General features: G+C 34.4%; 2 protein-coding genes and 1 non-coding gene across 3 annotated transcripts; all 3 read left to right on the top strand.

Annotated features, from left to right (window-relative positions):
- Positions 1-939: 939 nt before the first annotated feature.
- LOC112715920 (callose synthase 5) lies at positions 940-13,174 on the top strand. Its single transcript, XM_029289712.2, has 39 exons — positions 940-1,166; positions 1,266-1,366; positions 2,607-2,728; positions 2,829-3,036; positions 3,118-3,339; positions 3,472-3,563; positions 3,667-3,796; positions 3,924-4,138; positions 4,253-4,328; positions 4,437-4,562; positions 4,655-4,769; positions 4,965-5,308; positions 5,476-5,528; positions 5,614-5,674; positions 5,805-5,886; positions 6,046-6,095; positions 6,299-6,385; positions 6,629-6,751; positions 6,834-6,928; positions 7,007-7,091; positions 7,192-7,352; positions 7,626-7,749; positions 7,874-7,968; positions 8,076-8,193; positions 8,308-8,459; positions 8,566-8,675; positions 8,762-8,887; positions 8,981-9,049; positions 9,404-9,593; positions 9,695-9,806; positions 9,890-10,009; positions 10,082-10,197; positions 10,290-10,373; positions 10,493-10,605; positions 10,711-10,940; positions 11,028-11,822; positions 11,950-12,000; positions 12,090-12,275; positions 12,494-13,174. The coding sequence occupies exons 1-39, from the start codon at positions 977-979 to the stop codon at positions 12,722-12,724; spliced, it is 5,760 nt and encodes a 1,919-aa protein (XP_029145545.2). The 5' UTR covers positions 940-976; the 3' UTR covers positions 12,725-13,174.
- Positions 8,978-9,058, top strand: LOC112719072 (small nucleolar RNA J33). The gene has a single exon (XR_003161390.1). It is a non-coding gene; the product is annotated as a small nucleolar RNA J33 (small nucleolar RNA).
- An 868-nt stretch (positions 13,175-14,042) lies between the features above and the next one.
- On the top strand, positions 14,043-16,795 carry LOC112715919 (BTB/POZ domain-containing protein At2g13690). Its single transcript, XM_025767751.3, has 2 exons — positions 14,043-15,164; positions 15,449-16,795. Exons 1-2 carry the CDS (start codon positions 14,460-14,462, stop codon positions 16,388-16,390), a joined length of 1,647 nt encoding a protein of 548 aa, XP_025623536.1. The 5' UTR covers positions 14,043-14,459; the 3' UTR covers positions 16,391-16,795.
- The last annotated feature ends 2,907 nt before the right edge of the window (positions 16,796-19,702 follow it).

Below are 19,702 nucleotides of genomic sequence, written 5' to 3'. Positions count from 1 at the left end.
AAATAACTACTATAATTCATTTTAAAATTAAATGTGCATTATTGTTTGGCTATTCACATGAAGATAAATAGAATTATCTTACGTAAAAGAACTAAAAATACAAGTTCAATAACTCACAGTTATCATGTGACAGTTTTACCGAAAAGTGGGTTTATTTATAGAAACGATTACTTGCAATATGACAAGAAAATCAACCAGCCCGATTCGATTCAAATAATGAATCACTTTTCAAAAACAAATCAATTTTTGTATGAACCGTAATATCAGTAAACCTACAATTTTGATATGAGTTGTTTTCTACTTTTTAAAGTCTTTCTACGTTACATGGTATTACTGAAAGCAGCTCCTTAATCTTAGTCGCTTATTAATATTTTTGAGGTGTCATGCAACAACATATATAACAACACATTATTACCGCCATAACCGTAGAAGAGCTTCGTAGTTGTCAAGTTCGTTTCACGCAAGCTAAGCATTATATTTGTATATTTTTGGCGCTTCTCCTCCGAAAACTCTGCTCTTCCAATCATTACTACTCTTTGACGCTCTTACAGCTAGTCATCACTCTCCCCCATGATGCCACGTGTCACATCTCTCTCTGTGTCTGTGCTTCTGTCTCTCTATTTTTCGTCTTTATTCTTCACAGTTCACACCATAATAATAATAATACCTTAATAGAAGCGTGCAGCGGGGAACACCTCTTCAGCGTCTCTTCTGAAAACTCGAAATCCATTTTCTCTTCTTTTTTTACTCTCTTTTTGGAGTGTTTCATCCCTGAACTCATAATAGGTGCCTACATTATTTAATTTGTTCTTAATTATAATGATCTTAGTTAATTAATATAAGTACGTGCATGCATGCAAGAAGGTAATTAACGGTTAGGTTTTGATATGATGATGAATATTACTGATTTTGATGATGCAGGGGGGAGACTAAGAGGTGAAATTAGAAAGAGGGAGGGGTGAGGAGGTCGACAGAGATGTCGAATCTCGAGCCGGCGGCTCCGCAGACGCTGGTACGGCGGCCGTCGAGGAGTGCAGCCATGACAACGTTCTCGACGGAGGTGTTTGACGATGATGTCGTAGTGCCGTCGTCACTCGCCTCCATCGCGCCCATCCTACGTGTCGCCAATGAAATCGAAAGCGAGCGCCCTAGGGTTGCTTATCTATGTGCGTTAATAACCTTCGACTTAATTAATTACAGATAAATCATAATTAGCGTTGGTGGAATTCAAAATTAAAATTGGTTGTTACTTTTTTGTTATGAAGGTCGATTCTATGCGTTTGAGAAGGCACACAGGTTGGATCAGAGCTCCAGCGGGCGTGGTGTGAGGCAGTTTAAGACGCTGTTACTTCAACGTTTGGAGAGGGTACGTACGTGTTTTTAAAGTTTAAATTTTAGGATATTTTTGGATGTTATTAAACTAAAATAAAAATTTTAATTAATTTTTTCATAAAAATTTAGTGTATTTGGTAAATTTTTAAGTAAAATTAAAATTATTAAAAAAATATATTTTTTAAAAAAATTACAATTCTCATATGTTTATTTTTTTTATTTTAGAAAAATATATTTTAATATAATAAATAAATAATACTTTTATATTATTATATTTAAAAATAAGTAATAGATAAAAATTATTTTTATGTAAAATATCCAAATGTTAAATTATTTTTATTTTTTTATTTTTTTATAAGAAAAGACCACTTAATTTTTTTTTTTAAAGTGCACACAAATAAACTTTTAATATATAAAGCATTTTATATGAATATGATCATCTAAGTAGATTCGTGTATTTAGATAATTTTTTAACTAATAAATTTTAAAATTAGTTATGTTTATTAATATAATAATATACCGTTAGTTATTTGTATAAATTTATTTTTTTGGTTTGGATAAATAACATGAGTGGTAATAATAATACATAGGGACGGAAGTAGATGAAATATTAAAAGGGGTAAAAAATATGTATATAATAAAATAAAATTAAAATAAAATTTAAAAAAATATTAAATTAAAATTTACATATAAAATTATATAATGTGTCATTATGTGGCTCCACCCTAATAATACAATTAGAAATGGAAAAGCTAAATACAAAAGGAATGCGAAAATTGAATAAAATATTAAATTTTTATTATTTTATCAAATGTTTCATATATATATATATATATATATATATATATATATATATATAAAATTTACATTCGTATTAAACAGAATTTGTATACATAAATTGACAAAAAATATACATTATTATTAATATAATTTTGCACGCCTTGATTTCTCATAATAGTTATGTTTTAATTTACTATTTATATATTATGTACAGTTACATAATTAGTAAATATTATTTTTAGTCCATAATAATTTATAATATTTTATATATAAAAATGTATAATTTATATTCATATTTTTTAAAATTTTTATACATATAAATTAATATAATTAATTCATATATTTTTTAAAATTTATATACATAAATTAATAAAATTTATCTATTAAAAATAATTTAATAATTATGTTAGTTAAATAATGACAAAATATTAAAAATGGTTGAGTTTCTCGTTATATTTGTATGGAAGTGAAAATATGCGCATGCATGTGTGTAGGACAATGCGACAAGTCTTGCCTCCCGAGTTAAGAAGACAGATGCAAGGGAAATCCAGGCCTATTATCAACAATACTATGAGCACTATGTTAGAGCTCTTGACCAAGGAGAACAAGCTGACAGGTCCATGCACACCCTTAATTTATTATATGTTATTAACCTTTTCACTAAACTAACTGGTTGGTCTCCTTTGAACTGAAAATTAAACTCTTTGTTGTTGCAGAGCACAGCTTGGTAAAGCATACCAAACTGCAGGGGTACTCTTTGAAGTGCTTTGTGCAGTTAACAAGACTGAGAAAGTTGAAGAAGTTGCTCCTGAGATTATTGCAGCAGCTAGAGATGTCCAAGAAAAGACGGAGATTTATGCCCCTTTCAACATTCTTCCATTGGATTCTGCTGGGGCTTCTCAGCAAATTATGCAGCTGGAAGAGGTATCCATATGCGCACCATGTGTTTGATGTTTTGTTTATTTGTAAATGTTGTGCTGATTTGTTCCTTGGTGGTGTTGGTAGATTAAGGCAGCAGTTTCTGCTCTGTGGAACACCCGGGGGTTGAACTGGCCAAGTACGTTCGAGCAACACAGGCAGAGAAGTGGGGATTTGGACTTGCTTGATTGGCTTAGAGCCATGTTTGGCTTCCAGAAGGACAATGTCAGGAACCAAAGAGAGCACTTGATTCTGCTTCTTGCTAACTCTCATATAAGGCTCAATCCAAAACCTGAGCCTCTCAACAAGGCACCTACCCTCTCCTTTATTTGAATAACAAATAAATAACAACTAATTAAACTTGGTTATTATTTATTATACTCTATTTTCACTTACATCAGGTTGACACACACTTTTGTTTTTGTTGAACAATTATTACAGTTGGATGACCGGGCTGTTGACGAAAAGATGAATGAACTCTTTAAGAATTACAAGAATTGGTGCAAGTTTTTAGGAAGAAAACATAGTTTACGGTAACATACATATAAATATAACAGATCTGTTTTTCTTTTTTCGTTTTTTTCCCGACAAAATTAACTTTGCATAAAAATGTTCTTGTCTTGTTATTTGACACAGACTCCCCCAGCAAGGTCAGCAAGAGATACAGCAGAGAAAGCTGCTATATATGGGGTTATATCTTCTCATATGGGGTGAAGCTTCCAATCTTCGTTTCATGCCAGAGTGCCTATGCTATATATTTCACAATGTGAGTACACATTTTTATATTTTTTTTCTCTTCAGTCTTTACACTACTACTGTCTGAGTTTTCAAATAATTTTAGAAGCTACAGTAATGTTCTACAAAGTACTAACAGAATCCAACTATAATATCAGATGGCCTATGAACTTAACGGTCTATTGGCCGGAAATGTTAGCATTGTCACTGGTGAAAATATCAAACCTTCCTATGGTGGTGAGGATGAGTCATTCCTTCGCAAAGTTGTAACTCCCATATACCGAGTTATTGAAAATGAAGCACAGCGGGGTAAAAATGGAACTGCACCCCACTCATCATGGTGCAACTATGATGATCTAAATGAGTATTTCTGGTAGCACATTTAGCTTTATTTTTCTTATTTCATTTTGTAGTTAATAGTTTCTTTTCTTTTCTTTTTTGGCTTTAACTTTGGGATAATTGCATTATTCTATATACATACATTCAGGTCACCTGATTGTTTTTCGCTTGGATGGCCCATGCGTGATGATGGTGATTTTTTCAAGTCCACATTTGTGTCACAGGTATATCTCATTGATATTAATTTCCATATATTAATATGGAAGCAAATGTAAAATACGTAGTTTTGGTTCAATTCTAATATTGAAATTCCATGCATATTTATATATCAGGGAAGACACGGTGCTCGTAAGAAAGCTGGGAAAACGGGCAAATCAAATTTTGTTGAGAGCCGTTCATTCTGGCACATCTTTCGCAGTTTTGATCGTCTCTGGACATTCTATATAATGGCGTTGCAGGTATGTATATATAGAGAACGGAAATGAGCTTATTACAAAGTAGATATTTTTCTCGTAAGGCCTAAAACACTTGGTTCTTATTCTTGTTACAGGTTATGATTATTATTTCGTGGAACAATACTCAATTGAACGAACTCTTTCAAAAACCACTCTTATTCAAACTCTCTAGTATATTCATCACAGCAGCCATACTACGCTTACTACAAGGTATGAAGCGCTACCTTCATGCAAATTAATTAAACTTCACATGAAACTATCAGAAGAATTAATTAATTAATTAATTAATTAATTAGCAAGAAGTCTTACTTGAACAAAGCTACTATTATTTTCCATGCAAATATATGTCATATATCTATCATCTCACATCAAATGTTCCTCCTTGCTTCATTTGTTTTGTCTTAGGTATCTTGGACTTGGTTCTGAACTTTCCTGGGTATCATCGTTGGAGATTCACTAATGTACTACGGCTTTTACTGAAAATAATTGTTAGCATACTTTGGGTCATAGTTCTTCCACTGTTGTATATTGGTTCCTTCGAGAATAATAATAATGTCCCAGAGTTTATCACGAAGATACTTTCGTTCTTGGGTGATACAAAGGGCCTTCCACAATTGTATTTATTGGCAGTTGCAGTGTACTTGCTTCCCAATGCATTGACAGTATTTCTCTTCTTCTTCCCAATGCTCAGGCGTTGGATTGAAAACTCAGACTGGCGTATTGTAAGATTCTTCATGTGGTGGGCTCAGGTAGGAAACTACTATTTTCATTCACTTTTAAAAAATATGAAGATTACAAGGGACTATTATATGTGTGGCCTAAAAATAATTATATGAACATTTTATTGAACAATTTGTAATCTTTGGGTATAGCGCCTGCATTAATTATTTTCTGAGTGATTCTTCAACCTGTGCAGCCAAGAATCTATGTTGGAAGAGGAATGCATGAGAGTCAATTTTCTCTCTTTAGGTGAGCTTTTCAGGACACCATCTTATTCCAGTTTTCCACTAGAAATTTATCTCACCATTGAACTAATTTTGGTTTTGATTTTTAGGTACACATTCTTTTGGCTGCTTCTTTTGGCTTCCAAAGTGGCATTTAGCTATTTCATCCAGGTAATTTTTATAGATTTACATGTGATTTTTTTATTATTATTATTATTTTTTAAGAGTAGCGGTGTACTCACCTTTTATGTTCGCTAATTCATTCTCGCTCTTTTAAACTATGTGACTTTTGCCACTTCAGATTAAACCTCTAGTGGAGCCAACTAAGGAGATAATGAGGATTCGCCATGTTGATTATGCTTGGCATGAGTTTTTCCCTAATGGTATACTTTCTTCTTTTTAATGTTTCTGCTATAATTAGTTCATCTGAGATCTATTGGTCTAGTCTAATACATATATATATATATATATATATATATATATATATATATATATATATATATATATATACATATATATATATATATTTGCTAAATGTGCAGTTACACATAACTATGGTGCAGTCATTGCACTCTGGTCACCTGTAGTGCTGGTGTGTATCCTATACTTTTCTGGTTACGTTAATGAAATATTTAAAACTCATAAAAATTGATGTCTTAAAGTTTTAGAGAATAACCAATTCTTTTTTTATTTAATAATTAGGAGGATGTTTAAGAAAATCAATTAAGAAGATAAATCATTATTCTCATTATTCACGTCATGGCAACATCTCAGTTCACATTTATGAATATACAGGTCTATTTCATGGACACTCAAATTTGGTATGCCATTTTCTCAACTTTGTCTGGTGGTGTTGTTGGAGCCTTTGATCGTTTAGGAGAGGTAATTATCACTTTAACTTTATTTCTAGCTAGCTTCCTAGATGTGGAAAGAATTTCATATTAAACTACTTTATTTATTTTCTTCATTTTTGTGCATACAAAAGATTCAACTTATTTTATCAAGAAATTTGTATTATCCATTTTGGTGCATGAAGTACTGAATCATGATTATACATGCTTATTATTCAAATTTAAAGGTCTTCAAGGTGTAAAAAACTCAAATTTCCATTTCCATTTTCTGCAGATTCGAACTTTGACCATGCTAAGATCACGGTTTCAGTCATTGCCCGGCGCATTTAACGCATTCTTGGTCCCTACTGACAAAAACCAGAAGAGGAGATTCTCTTTGTCAAAGCGTTTTGCTGAGGTTTCTATCATTTTCATTGGCAACTAACTACATGAAACTAATGTAATCATTTATGTTCACTTATGTTTCCATTCTTTTACAGGTTACTCCCAGTAGAAGGGTTGAAGCTGCTAAATTTGCTCAATTATGGAATGAAATTATCTGTAGTTTCCGTGAGGAAGATATCATAAGTGATAGGCAAGCCCTTAGAACCAAACTCTAGCTATTTGCAAAATCACTTATTGGGGTCTAACCTCTCAGTTCACATCACTGCAGGGAGATGGATCTTTTGATGGTTCCTTACTCATTAGACCCTAGCTTGAAAATAATTCAATGGCCACCATTTTTGCTTGCAAGCAAGGTCAGTGGGATTTTCTTTTAATTTATTATTCATTTACATTTTTTGGGAAGGTTTATGTGTTACTATTTCCTCTAATTAATTCGATGTTATACCTTTGTAGATTGCTGTAGCACTAGATATGGCAGCTCAATTTCATGGAAAGGACTCTGATCTTTGGAAGCGCATTTGTCATGATGAATATATGAAATGTGCTGTCATTGAATGCTATGAAGCTTTTAAGAATGTTCTAAATACTTTGGTGGTTGGTGACCTTGAGAAAAGGTAACTTTTTGAATCTTATCTATTGACCTTTTTGGTTATTTATTAGTTGACCTTTGGCCATTTATGTTTACGTTTCATGATATCAGATATGATATCCCCCACGTTATTTTAGGAATTACTTGCTTGATCAAATTTTAGGTTGAACCACATTAATTCAAAATTTGACATAAGCTTCTTTTGTTGTTATTCTTGATTAACCTAGAATTGAAGCTATAGAAATTTCATAAGCATCAAATTTTTGAAAGTACATCTGAATTCATTATGATGACACAGGACAATCTCCGTGATCTTCAAGGAAGTTGAGAACAGCATCTCCAAGAATACCCTTCTTACAAATTTCCGAATGGCATTTTTGCCCAACCTTTGTAAGAAATTTGTTGAGCTTGTTGAAATTTTGGTAAGTCATTCATAGGAAAACCAATCATTTTAGTATCTTCACTTTATTTTAGTCTTAATTCTTAAATAGTTTCATCTCTGTAGCTATATTTTTTGGAAACTTACACATTCCTTTATGGTTACAGAAAGATGCAGATCCTTCGAAGCGAGGAACAGTGGTAGTCTTATTGCAAGATATTTTAGAAGTATTTACCCGTGATATGATGGTGAATGACATTAGGTTGGTTGACACTTAATTGCTACTCTAAACTTGGAATGTAGTTATACTTGCACCACTTTCACTAAAAAGTAACAATGCTTGCTTTTGCATGGTGTGATTTTCATCAGTGAGTTAGCAGAACTTAATCATAGTAGCAAGGACACTGGAAGGCAACTTTTTGCTGGTACTGATGCAAGACCGGCCGTGTACTTCCCTCCTGTGCTTACAGCACAATGGGAGGAACAGGTAATTAATTAGTGATGCTATCATAAAATCAGAGGAAAATTACTCTCTCATAGGTTATATTTTGACTAAGAGATGCTTCTATAACTCATGAGTCACGAACCGTTGTTGTTTCAGATTAGACGCCTGCATTTACTTTTGACAGTGAAGGAGTCTGCTATGGAGGTCCCAACAAACCTTGAGGCACGCAGAAGGATTACATTCTTCACCAATTCATTGTTCATGGATATGCCGCGTGCTCCAAGGGTTCGCAAAATGCTCTCATTCAGGTTTGTGATGCTTATTTCTTGTGCAACAGCCCATGGCGCTGTTGTATTTCTGAAGTTGTACAGTGCCTTCGTATGTATTAAAGAACATTTTGGTTTTTCTTTGTAGTGTCATGACTCCATACTATAGTGAAGAGACTGTCTATTCCAAGAATGACCTTGAGGTTGAAAATGAGGATGGTGTGTCAATCATATATTACCTGCAAAAGATCTACCCTGGTAGGAATAGCTTACTCTATACAATTAGTTTGATTTCATTGTTTTTTTTCTAAAGAGGAAAGATTGCCTAAGAAGTGTATTTATAGATGAATGGAACAACTTCATGGAGCGACTTGATTGCAAGAAAGATAGCGAGGTCTGGGAGAAAGAGGAGAATGTGTTGCAATTACGTCACTGGGCCTCGTTAAGAGGACAAACTCTTTGCCGGACAGGTATATATACAATGGTGTCCCTCCCTTTTCCTTCCCATATGCAAGGTTTGATCAACTAATAATTTTTCTTCTTGTTCCTATAAATTAATGCAGTTAGGGGAATGATGTACTACAGGCGAGCTCTTAAGCTCCAAGCTTTTCTTGATATGGCTAATGAAAGGGGTAAGAATGGATACTCTTTTAATTTTTATATAGCCATGAATAGAGTTAAACACTACAGCCATCTTTCATCCACATTTTCGTACATTTTTGTAGAGACAAAAAGCTTTGTTTAGCAGTCCTCAACTATTGACCAAGTTTTAACCCCATAAAGAAGTATTGCCCATACATTTGAAAAGACTAGACATTAGTAACATTTATTTATACAAAACTATACTATATATGACAGCAAATATAAACTTCTGCATCAAAATATTTCTTGTTATTATTAAGATACCAGTCTTCAACAATATTATTGGCAAGGCAGTTAGTTATGTGCCAAGATGATTGTTTAAGTTTTTTGCTACTTGTGGACAGAGATACTGAATGGCTATAAGGCTGTTACTGTTCCATCCGAGGAAGATAAGAAGAGTAAGAGATCTCTGTATGCCAGTATCGAAGCTGTTGCTGACATGAAATTCACATATGTCGCCACGTGTCAGATCTATGGTAATCAGAAGCGCAGCGGAGACCGCCGGGCAACAGACATATTGAATTTGATGGTTAAGTATGTCATTGTTCTCCAACTGATAAATTCGAAGTTAGTCCATTTGGAATTTTCATTTCACTTAATTTAAGAAAATTACATACGGTTCTTAATTTTTGTAGCAATCCTTCCCTTCGTGTGGCTTATATTGATGAAGTTGAAGAAAGAGAAGCCGGAAAAGTACAGAAGGTTTATTATTCTGTGCTAGTCAAAGCTGTGGACAACCATGACCAGGTAAATTCTCTTATATAATAATACCTTTAGTAATTTACTTATGCTTGGTTAACTTCATTAGGACTTATGTTTGTATTATACAGGAAATATATAGAATAAAATTGCCAGGTCCACCCAAGATAGGAGAAGGAAAACCTGAAAATCAAAATCATGCTATCATTTTCACTAGAGGGGAAGCTCTTCAAACAATTGACATGAACCAGGTATATATAGCATTATATTATGTAACCTTTGAAGCTATATAATAAAATTCACACTGGACATATTCTTTCTAGGATAATTACTTGGAAGAAGCTTTGAAAATGCGTAACCTTCTAGAAGAATTTAATGAGGATCATGGCGTTCGTCGACCTACTATACTAGGTGTTCGTGAGCATATCTTCACTGGCAGGTACGAAGAATTATTTTCCATGTTTACTGTTGGTGACCACTGCATCAAGTTATAATTTCTATATTATATAAAATTTTGTCTCTTGTGTGCAGTGTTTCTTCCTTGGCTTGGTTTATGTCAAATCAAGAAACAAGTTTTGTCACTATTGGCCAAAGAGTTCTTGCAAGACCCCTAAAGTAAGTAGAACTCATCCAAACATGAGACAATAATTTACTTTAAAAGGGAAATGAATGCAAAATATGTAGACCCTCAAATAAATGTTTCTTTTCTTTCCATTTTCCTTGTCCAATTGCAGGGTTCGGTTCCACTATGGTCATCCTGATGTTTTTGATAGAATTTTCCATATCACCCGTGGAGGTATCAGCAAGGCTTCTCGTGTAATAAATCTTAGTGAAGACATTTTTGCTGGTAAAATTCTTGTAACATGTTTCTTAGCACTATATATAGTATTTTTTTACTTTTATATTCCTTCCTCTATGCTGCATCACGTGCATGTCTTTTACCTGAAAACAGGATTCAACTCCACACTAAGGCGTGGAAACATTACTCATCATGAATACATCCAAGTTGGAAAGGGTAGAGATGTTGGTCTCAATCAAATCTCACTCTTTGAAGCAAAGGTGGCCTGTGGTAATGGAGAACAGACACTTAGCAGGGATGTCTACAGGCTGGGGCATCGTTTCGACTTTTTCCGCATGCTATCATTCTATTTCACATCTATTGGATTTTACTTCAGCTCAATGGTAATGGTCATTTCATCCAGAAGAAAGAAAAATTTTTTTGGTCCCGTATGCATATGACATTAAATTATTTCTTGTATTCATTCACAGGTTGTGGCCCTCACTGTTTATGCATTCTTGTATGGCAAACTTTACCTGTCACTGAGTGGACTTGAGGCTGCAATAGTTAAGTTGGCAAATAGAAGGGGAGATGAGGCACTGAGGGCAATAATGGCTTCACAATCCCTTGTTCAAATAGGGCTATTAATGACTTTGCCCATGATCATGGAAATAGGACTTGAGAGAGGTTTCAGATCCGCTATGGGAGAGATGATAATAATGCAGTTGCAGCTAGCACCCGTTTTCTTCACTTTCTCTCTTGGAACCAAGTTGCACTACTACGGACGCACTCTTCTTCACGGAGGTGCAAAGTACAGAGCAACTGGTCGTGGCTTCGTTGTTCGCCACGAGAAGTTTGCTGAGAATTACAGGCTGTACTCTAGGAGTCACTTTGTGAAAGGGATTGAGCTTTTAATATTGCTCATAGTTTACAGGGCTTATGGTTCGGCAGCAATTGGTGGAGCTTACGCTTTCCTTTCATGGTCAATGTGGTTCTTGGTTTGTTCTTGGCTGTTTGCTCCTTTCCTTTTTAATCCATCTGGATTTGAGTGGCAGAAGATAGTTGAAGACTGGGATGACTGGAAGAAATGGATAAGTAGCCGAGGTGGCATTGGTGTTCCTGGAAATAAAAGCTGGGAATCATGGTGGGATGAGGAACAAGAGCATTTGCAATACACTGGGTTCATGGGAAGGTTTTGGGAGTGTTTCCTAGCCCTGCGTTTCTTTGTCTATCAATATGGCATTGTGTATCAGCTCCATATATCAAGAGGCGACAAGAGCATTGTGGTAATTATTCTAAGTACCTTTTATTTTGCATTTTCATGCATGTACTGGCACAAAATAGTATACTTCACTCTGGTAATTGGTAGTGCCTGAAATATGTTAACTTGTTCATATGCAATTTTCCTTGCAGGTTTACGGTCTGTCCTGGCTTGTCATAGTAGCTATCATGATCACCTTGAAGGTCAGTATCATCATTTTGAAAGATTAGCAGCGTTTTTCTTTCCTTTATCTTAATACTGATATCATTTACTGGTGGCATGGAAACTGCAGATTGTGTCCTTGGGAAGCAAGAAGTTTAGCGCAGACTTCCAATTGATGTTCCGTCTTCTCAAATTCTTCCTATTTGTTGGAACCGTTGTCGCCTTTACCTTAATGTTTGTCTTGCTAGGTCTCACCGTTACTGACATATTTGCCAGCCTCTTAGCCTTTTTTCCAACAGGCTGGGCTCTTGTACAGGTACTCTTTTAGAACTCACGCAACTAGATACAACCCTCTTACAATGTTTCTGTCTTGTCTTTGTCCCCATTATCTTAATGTCTCTGTATTTTTGTCATGAGATACCAAATACATTCTTAGAGTGAAAATGTGAATATGCTTGGTATAGAATACAAAGTCTAAACCATTTTTTGTTCCCTTATGATCCATGTACTTAGAATGCATCTTAACATGTGCAGATAGCACAAGCATGCAGGCCTATTGTGAAGGCCATAAGAATGTGGAGTTCTGTCAAAGCTTTAGCAAAAGGCTACGAATATCTGATGGGAGTTATTATCTTTGCACCTGTTGCTGTATTGGCATGGTTCCCTTTTGTATCAGAATTTCAAACTAGGCTTCTATTCAACCAAGCTTTCAGTAGAGGGCTTCAAATCCAGCGTATTTTATCTGGCGGTAAGAAGAATAAGTAAAGAATCATCCAAACACCTTTGTGGCAAATTGTTGCTGACAGAATATGAGATAAGAGTACATGCAAATTGGGAAATCAAAACAAATTTACATGATCAAAGAGCACATGCTGCGGTTAGATTATTGTATTGTAGAAATGGCCAGTTGAGTCATGGTTTTTGGAGGGGGAGTTCAGCCAGCATTTTGTTCATAAATTATTTTATTGCAAAAGAATTATATCTTGATTCTAAAGTATCATAAAATTTCATCTTCAATTCTTCATTCTTGTTATTCTTTTTAATTTTAGGAAAGGAAGAATTGAATGTGAACTTTTGTATGTACCCTATTGATTCTGTACTCTAATATTCCTAATTCTGACTTTTCAGCTTTTAGAGTCAGAAGGGCAAGTTTTATTTGTGGGGTGTTTGTAACTCAATGAAAAATGAGAATTCTCCAAAAGTTTGTTGACCAAATCTTCATGATAATATTAGCTTATAGCAATTTTTTTATTGAATAATAGCATATAATTAATTAGTGGTAAATAATACGTTGAAAATTACTTATAAATTTTTTTATATCATAACTCTATTATTACTGCAAGCAAACCATGTATCAATTAACCTGTTTTTGCAAATATAGTTGGATTGAACCTTTACCCGTAAAAGGGGGAGGAAAACACAAACAGGCTTTATATAACTTATATTGTTCAAAAGAGTCAATTAGCAAACCCAAAAATATATATATATATATATATATATATATATATATATATATATACAAGAAAATTATACTAAAACAACATCTCATTGGTCTCGAGAGGATAATAAGACACTTAAAATGTATCATAACATAATAATAAGTAATGTATTATTTGTTTAAAGTAAACCAATAGCTTTCATACAGTACGATACTCAATAATAAATTAAAAAGTAAAATTATTAGTTAAGTTAAAATTGAATAAAAAGTTAAAAACACTTGCTGAAGAAGCACCGCAAGAATCTCATCATCGCATTCGCATCATTTAACTTTGCGGGTCTGTGCGTAACAAACAGACAATAGGGGTGAAGCAACTAAACAGAAGAAAATAAAACATTGAACGTAAAGAAAAGCAAAATCTTATCTATCCCTTTAATGGAATGAATGATTGGATTGGAGTCCGAAAGGAGATTATGCCATCCCTGACCAACAAGCAACAAACAAGGCAAAAAAGCATAAATACATTAATTGATTTTTTTTTATTTATATTTATATAATATAACAAAACAATTCCCCAAAACGATGCTATTGATGGGGCCACCTCAGTAATAGAGTAGTACTACTTTTCATCATTCATCATCATCTGTCCCTCACTTCGGTCGCTTTTTTCTTTTCCTCCTTAAATTCCAAACTAACATTACAACTCATACAAACAGAATCACAAAACCCCCTAAGCCTAAAACACACCACTAAACCAGATTAATTAAAAGGTCACAGCTTGCAGATGCTAAGCACTATTTCCTCAATTTCTTCACCGGAACACAAAAACAACCAAACAAAACCCATAAAATAAAAAACACAATTCCCAAGAAAGTAAGTAAATAACACCCGTTCCAAGGAAAGAAAATAACAACTATAACATTTAACAGAGCATGACCATGATATGATGCTCCTGCTCCTCACTCTTCAGCTCCAAACATAAAAAACAGAGCACCCACTTTACCCATTCAGTCACAACTCTTCAATTTTCGACCTTTATCGGTTTTTTGAAACCCCATTTCGATGGAACGTTCGTATCGCCGGCGCCGGCGAACATGGTGCTGCTCCTTTGCCGTTCCGCCGTCGAGCCCCGACAACTTCTATTCTTCAACCCATTACTCGAAACCGCGTCAGGGGAAGTCTGAAACCTTCTCAAAACCGAATCTTTCGGTCCCAAGCTCGCCCCAGAGCACCAAATCCGGGTCCAGAATGGCGGGTCGGATCGACCCTCGGAGGATCTTGTCCCCCGGCAGAGTATCCCCCATTGACTCCGATCCCGCCGCCGTCGATTCCGCCGCTCCCGCCCCCTCTCCGGCCATCGATTCCGAGCCCAAGTTGCGATCTCGGAGCTTCCGGGCACCGACACCGCCTCCGCTGCCTCCTGCGGTGGTGGAAGAGGAGGGTTCTGGCAGCGGAGGAACTAAAGACGGTATTTTTGACGTGAGGATGTGTTTGAGAGGGAAGGATGGTGGGTGCATGGTTTTGGAGCTGAATTCGGTGGTTCTGTACGCGAATTCCGAGGTTTTTGCTGGTTTGATAAGTGATTACAAGAAGGGTTCAGGTTCAACTTCAAATGGTAGTGGCTGTAGCAGCAAAATGTGCAGGATTGAGGTTCCTGAGGTTGATAACTTGGGGTTGTTCAGAGAAACCATTGAGCTCATGTTCGAGGATGATGTTACCAAAAGGCTCGCTAAGATTGGTGTTTTTCGATCCATCGACGTTTTGGAGGTACCTGAGTAGTTGTTACTTTCTTTTCCTTTAGTAAAATATTTTATCTTCATTTCTGTGTATGTTTTGTTGATGATTTAATTTGCAGCTAGTATATGGTAGGTATGGTTTTTTGAGTGTTTTGGGAATAAGCTGGTTTAGTATTGTGTGGCATGAAATTAAAAGGAAGAAAAATGGAGAATTGGAACTTGCATTTAAACATTTTGATTTTTCTAAGGAAACAATCTTGGTTGTGTTTGAATAACTGCATTTGTCTTACATGGTTGTTATGATTGTGTTTATAGGTGGCTGCTGGCATCAAGTTCACAAGGGGTGTATTATCCTGTTTGAAGTACCTTGAGGCTGTTCCTTGGACTGAAGAGGAAGAAGAGAAATTGAGGAGCTTGTTCACGAGATTCAAGTTCGATGATACGACAACCAGGGACATCCTAGGTAGATTCTACTTGAATGATTCAGCAGATTCACAGCCAAATGTAGCAATGCAACTCGTTTGGTCTATCACCGGTTCTGCAGATGCCAATGCAAGGAACGAACTTAAGTCACTAGTAAAGGGTCTACTAAGTAAAAGCTCAGTCTATGAGAAGAACCATGCTGACCTCAGCAAGGAGGATCTATATTCTGTTTGCCACTCGTGTCTCGCTTCTCTAGTTAGCCTATTTGAGGGGAAACCCGATGACAACCGTCATGAACAATCATTGCCGATGAAAGATATGAACAAGCCTTTGATCGAACGTGTTGCAAGACAGGTTGATAACATCAACTGGTTGCTGGAAATCATGTTTGATGGGCAAATGGCGGAAGACTTTGTTGATATATGGGCCAATCAGCAGCAGCTACTTAAATTGCATGATGATGCCTCTCCCATGGTAAGATACGAACTGAGTCGAGTGTCGGCAACATTGTTTGTCGCCATCGGCACCAGAAAACTACAATGTCGGTTGGAAGCTAGGTGGGGGCTTCTTCAGGCGTGGTTCAAACCAATGCTGTTGGACTTTGGGTGGCTGCAGAGATGCAAAAAGGGGCTTGATATGAAGGCATTGGAAGAGGCAGTGGGTCAGGCACTTCTTACTTTGCCTCTCAAGCAACAACACATGCTGTTTATGGAATGGTTTCGGTATTTCTCAAAGCATGGTACTGAGTGTCCAAATCTAAGTAAGGCATTCCAGATATGGTGGCGCAGATCATTTTTAAGGGGCTCTGAGACTCATGAAATTGAATCAAGGTAAAGAAAAAAAGAATACTGATGCTTGTGATGTTTACTTCTGTCTACTCTGTAAAGAGTTGCAATTAGGTGAGAAATTCTAAGCTATGTACACTGAATAAAGTAGATGAACTCCATATGAAGATGATCATTGTATTAGTTGATTGATGCCTAAATAGTATCGAATTTTCTAGGAAGTTTTTGTATTATTTTTAATTTAATTTATTAATATTTTCTTAATGGCCTAGGTCCTAATGAGGCCTCCAAGAAATCCTCATAAAAAAAGAAAACTCGTTGCTGTACCTTAGAAAGGTCTATTCTTGTAGCACATCTGTTGCCATGGTCATGCTATTCTCGTTTGTTTAACTTTGTACAAAGTGATGAACATCTATTTTTATCTGTCTTATATGCTAATTTTCTTGTGATTTTATTTTGGTGCCGAAATTGTGGAATTTATTTTTAAGGTAGGTATCAAATATTTTAAAATTATTTGTTTTTATATTTTTAAATTAAATATGGACTTTTAAGCTTTTTTAGTAAATTAAACACTAGACTTTAAACACCATAGCAATTAATATATATAAAGGAAATACTCTTTTTTTTTTTCTACAAACGCTCTGAATTATATTATTCTATTGATATTTTTTTTGTTATAATTTTTCGAATTTTATTTTTTATAGATTTTTCACTTTCTTTTATTATCTTTCTTTGTCTTATAATTTATACTAGTATTTTCTCTTAATTAATAATAAATTTAATATCATTATTTGATTATTTTTTAAGCAAAAAAATTGTTTTATTGTTTATTTGTCTTTCATTCTATTATAATATATTATTTTGTTTTTATATTTTATTTTATGAATCAACAACTTATATGTCAAATAATTAAATTTTTATAAATCTTTATTTGAAATAGAATTATAAGTGAAGTCGTTTCATATTCAATGATGTTAACAGAAATTACTGAAAACATATTTAAATTAATTTGATGTATAATAATTTTATATTTTGTAACTTAGTGTAAGTGATGTCAGGGGTGTACCTGGTCTAGCTTGAAGGTCCGGTCGGTCCGGTCATACTCGAATACTTTAGGGGTTAATTTAATGTGATTTTATTGAGTTAAAGGTCGAATAAGAGTCTTAATAATAGGTTCGATTATTATTTAGAGTCGGGTCTGGATCAATGCGAAACCGGTTTCACTCAACTCATTGTGCACTTTAAGAAGATTAAAAAAGGTATATATATTTTAAATTAATTTTAATATTATATTATATTGATTATAAGCTTATTTTTTATTTTTAATCACACTTAATTGAATTAAAAAATAGATCAAAAAATCACGAAATTAGAATTTATAAACAAATTCAAATTCAAATATGGATATCAACTTTTTGGTAACAAGTATATTTTTTTCTTCTTTATAAATAAGTGTATTATAATTTTTTGACATAAAGTTTATCAAAACCCGAACTTCACCGATTTAGACCTGGTTCTAGTGTCACTCGAAAAGTAGTATGTTTTCACCGGGTTTAGGACTGGTAAAGGTCTCAAAAATAGACCCGATTATTATTTAAGGTCGAATTCGAGTCAAGACAAACCCGGCTTTACCCGAGCCATGTACACCCTAGGTGATGTACTGTAACATCCTACCATACAGAGCTTTACGCCTAAGACATAAATCAGAGGTGGTGAGGCGCTACAACCTCTAAAAATAAAAATAAAAATACTTATATAATATAATTGAAGGAATTTATAACTAAGAGTCTTGAAAGAGAAGTCATACGAAATACAAACAGAAAAGTATATCACTCACGAAAAATAAGCATAGATGGATAGAAAGATTTGGAAAGAAGGTTAAAAACATGACTATATAGATGAAAATTCCAAAATACAGATAATTAACTCCGAACTCAACCCACGAAACTAAGGCCAGTCAGAGTATATAACTATATATATATTTCTACAATCTAAATATAACTCAAACTACAAAATAAACACTTGTTTCTCCAAGTCAACTTCTACGAGAGACAAAATACAAAATATACATGCGGAGATTCTATAAACATATATACGTAGCTTAAAACAAAATATAACAGCCCAAAAAATAGTTCTTTGCTTGTAAGGAGGGTCTCCAAACGCTCAACGAGGTGCCTCTCGACCTATATCTGAAAAACAACAGAAATATGTATGGAATGAGAACCGGAGGTTCTCAGTATGGTAAAGATGCTCGCATAGTTAATATAAAAGGTCTCGGAAAATCCAGAAGCATTCCTAGTACTCCGACACTCATATTTCAGTTTAAATATTCAACTAAACCAGAAATTAAGTAAATTATCTAAGGTATTCCAAGTTCTGAATCTAACATTAACCTAACACTCTACTTTCTGTCTTCTCCAATCTTCCGAATCACTGGTGGAACAAATGCTCCTCCCCCCCTTCCCGTCGCCCCTCACACCTCCGCCAAGAGAGTTCTCTCAGAAAACCAAGCTCAAATTCACATATATATATACATACATACATATATATATATATATATATATATATATATATATATATATATATATATATACATATATATATACATATACATATATATATATACATATACATATATATATATACATATACATATATATATATACATATACATATATATATATATATATGTGTGTGTCCATAGGGGAGCTCGGGGAGTTAAAGTGTCTGGTCACATCTTGCGACAGAAGATCAACAATTAGTCTCAATATCATCATCATTCATCAAAAATTCATACTCAAAACTTAATTCAATCTTTTTTAAATAAATCAAACTCAAAACGTAATCGTTTTCTTAATAACTAAAAATCAAATCATAAAATCCCTAAACCCAAATCTTTCTAAATAACCACTTCAAACGAAGCCTCTAATTTTCATAAAAATTTTAGCAGCATCTCCTCTATAAATTGGACTTTTGCCACTCTTCAAGGGTCCTAACCACCAAATCAAGCACCTCTCAATCATTCAAATCATTCCTAGTATCAAATTATTTCAAAATCAAACCAATTCCAATATTAAATCTTAAAAAAAATAGCCAACTTCAATAACAACCGCTTGCAAAATCGACTCTCACATCTCTCAACCAATCCATTTAGGGTTGCACATGAATCGGATAATATCCCCATATCCGCGGTAATTATCCGCATCCGATCTGAATTTTGCGGATATTATCCGATCCGCACTATGGTAGGATCGGATTGCCGATTTGGCAGTGATATCCGCAGATTCGATCCGCAAATCCGCATATCCGCACATCTCATATAAATAAACCCTAATGTGATATGAATTTTAGTGTGTTATTT

The sequence above is a fragment of the Arachis hypogaea genome, chromosome 10, assembly GCF_003086295.3.
Source record: "Arachis hypogaea cultivar Tifrunner chromosome 10, arahy.Tifrunner.gnm2.J5K5, whole genome shotgun sequence".
NCBI lineage: Eukaryota > Viridiplantae > Streptophyta > Magnoliopsida > Fabales > Fabaceae > Arachis > Arachis hypogaea.
The sequence above is the reverse complement of the archived record's forward strand: the minus strand, read 5'-3'. Positions and strand labels throughout refer to the sequence as shown.

Excerpts from the sequence above, each read along its gene's own strand:
- LOC112715920 (XM_029289712.2), top strand. The coding sequence starts at position 977 with ATGTCGAATCTCGAGCCGGCGGCTCCGCAGACGCTGGTACGGCGGCCG. Across the intron at positions 1,367-2,606 it reads TACTTCAACGTTTGGAGAGG|GACAATGCGACAAGTCTTGC; the intron begins GTACGTACGTGT and ends GCATGTGTGTAG. Across the intron at positions 6,929-7,006 it reads GAAGATATCATAAGTGATAG|GGAGATGGATCTTTTGATGG; the intron begins GCAAGCCCTTAG and ends ACATCACTGCAG.
- LOC112715919 (XM_025767751.3), top strand. The coding sequence starts at position 14,460 with ATGGAACGTTCGTATCGCCGGCGCCGGCGAACATGGTGCTGCTCCTTT. Across the intron at positions 15,165-15,448 it reads GATCCATCGACGTTTTGGAG|GTGGCTGCTGGCATCAAGTT; the intron begins GTACCTGAGTAG and ends TTGTGTTTATAG.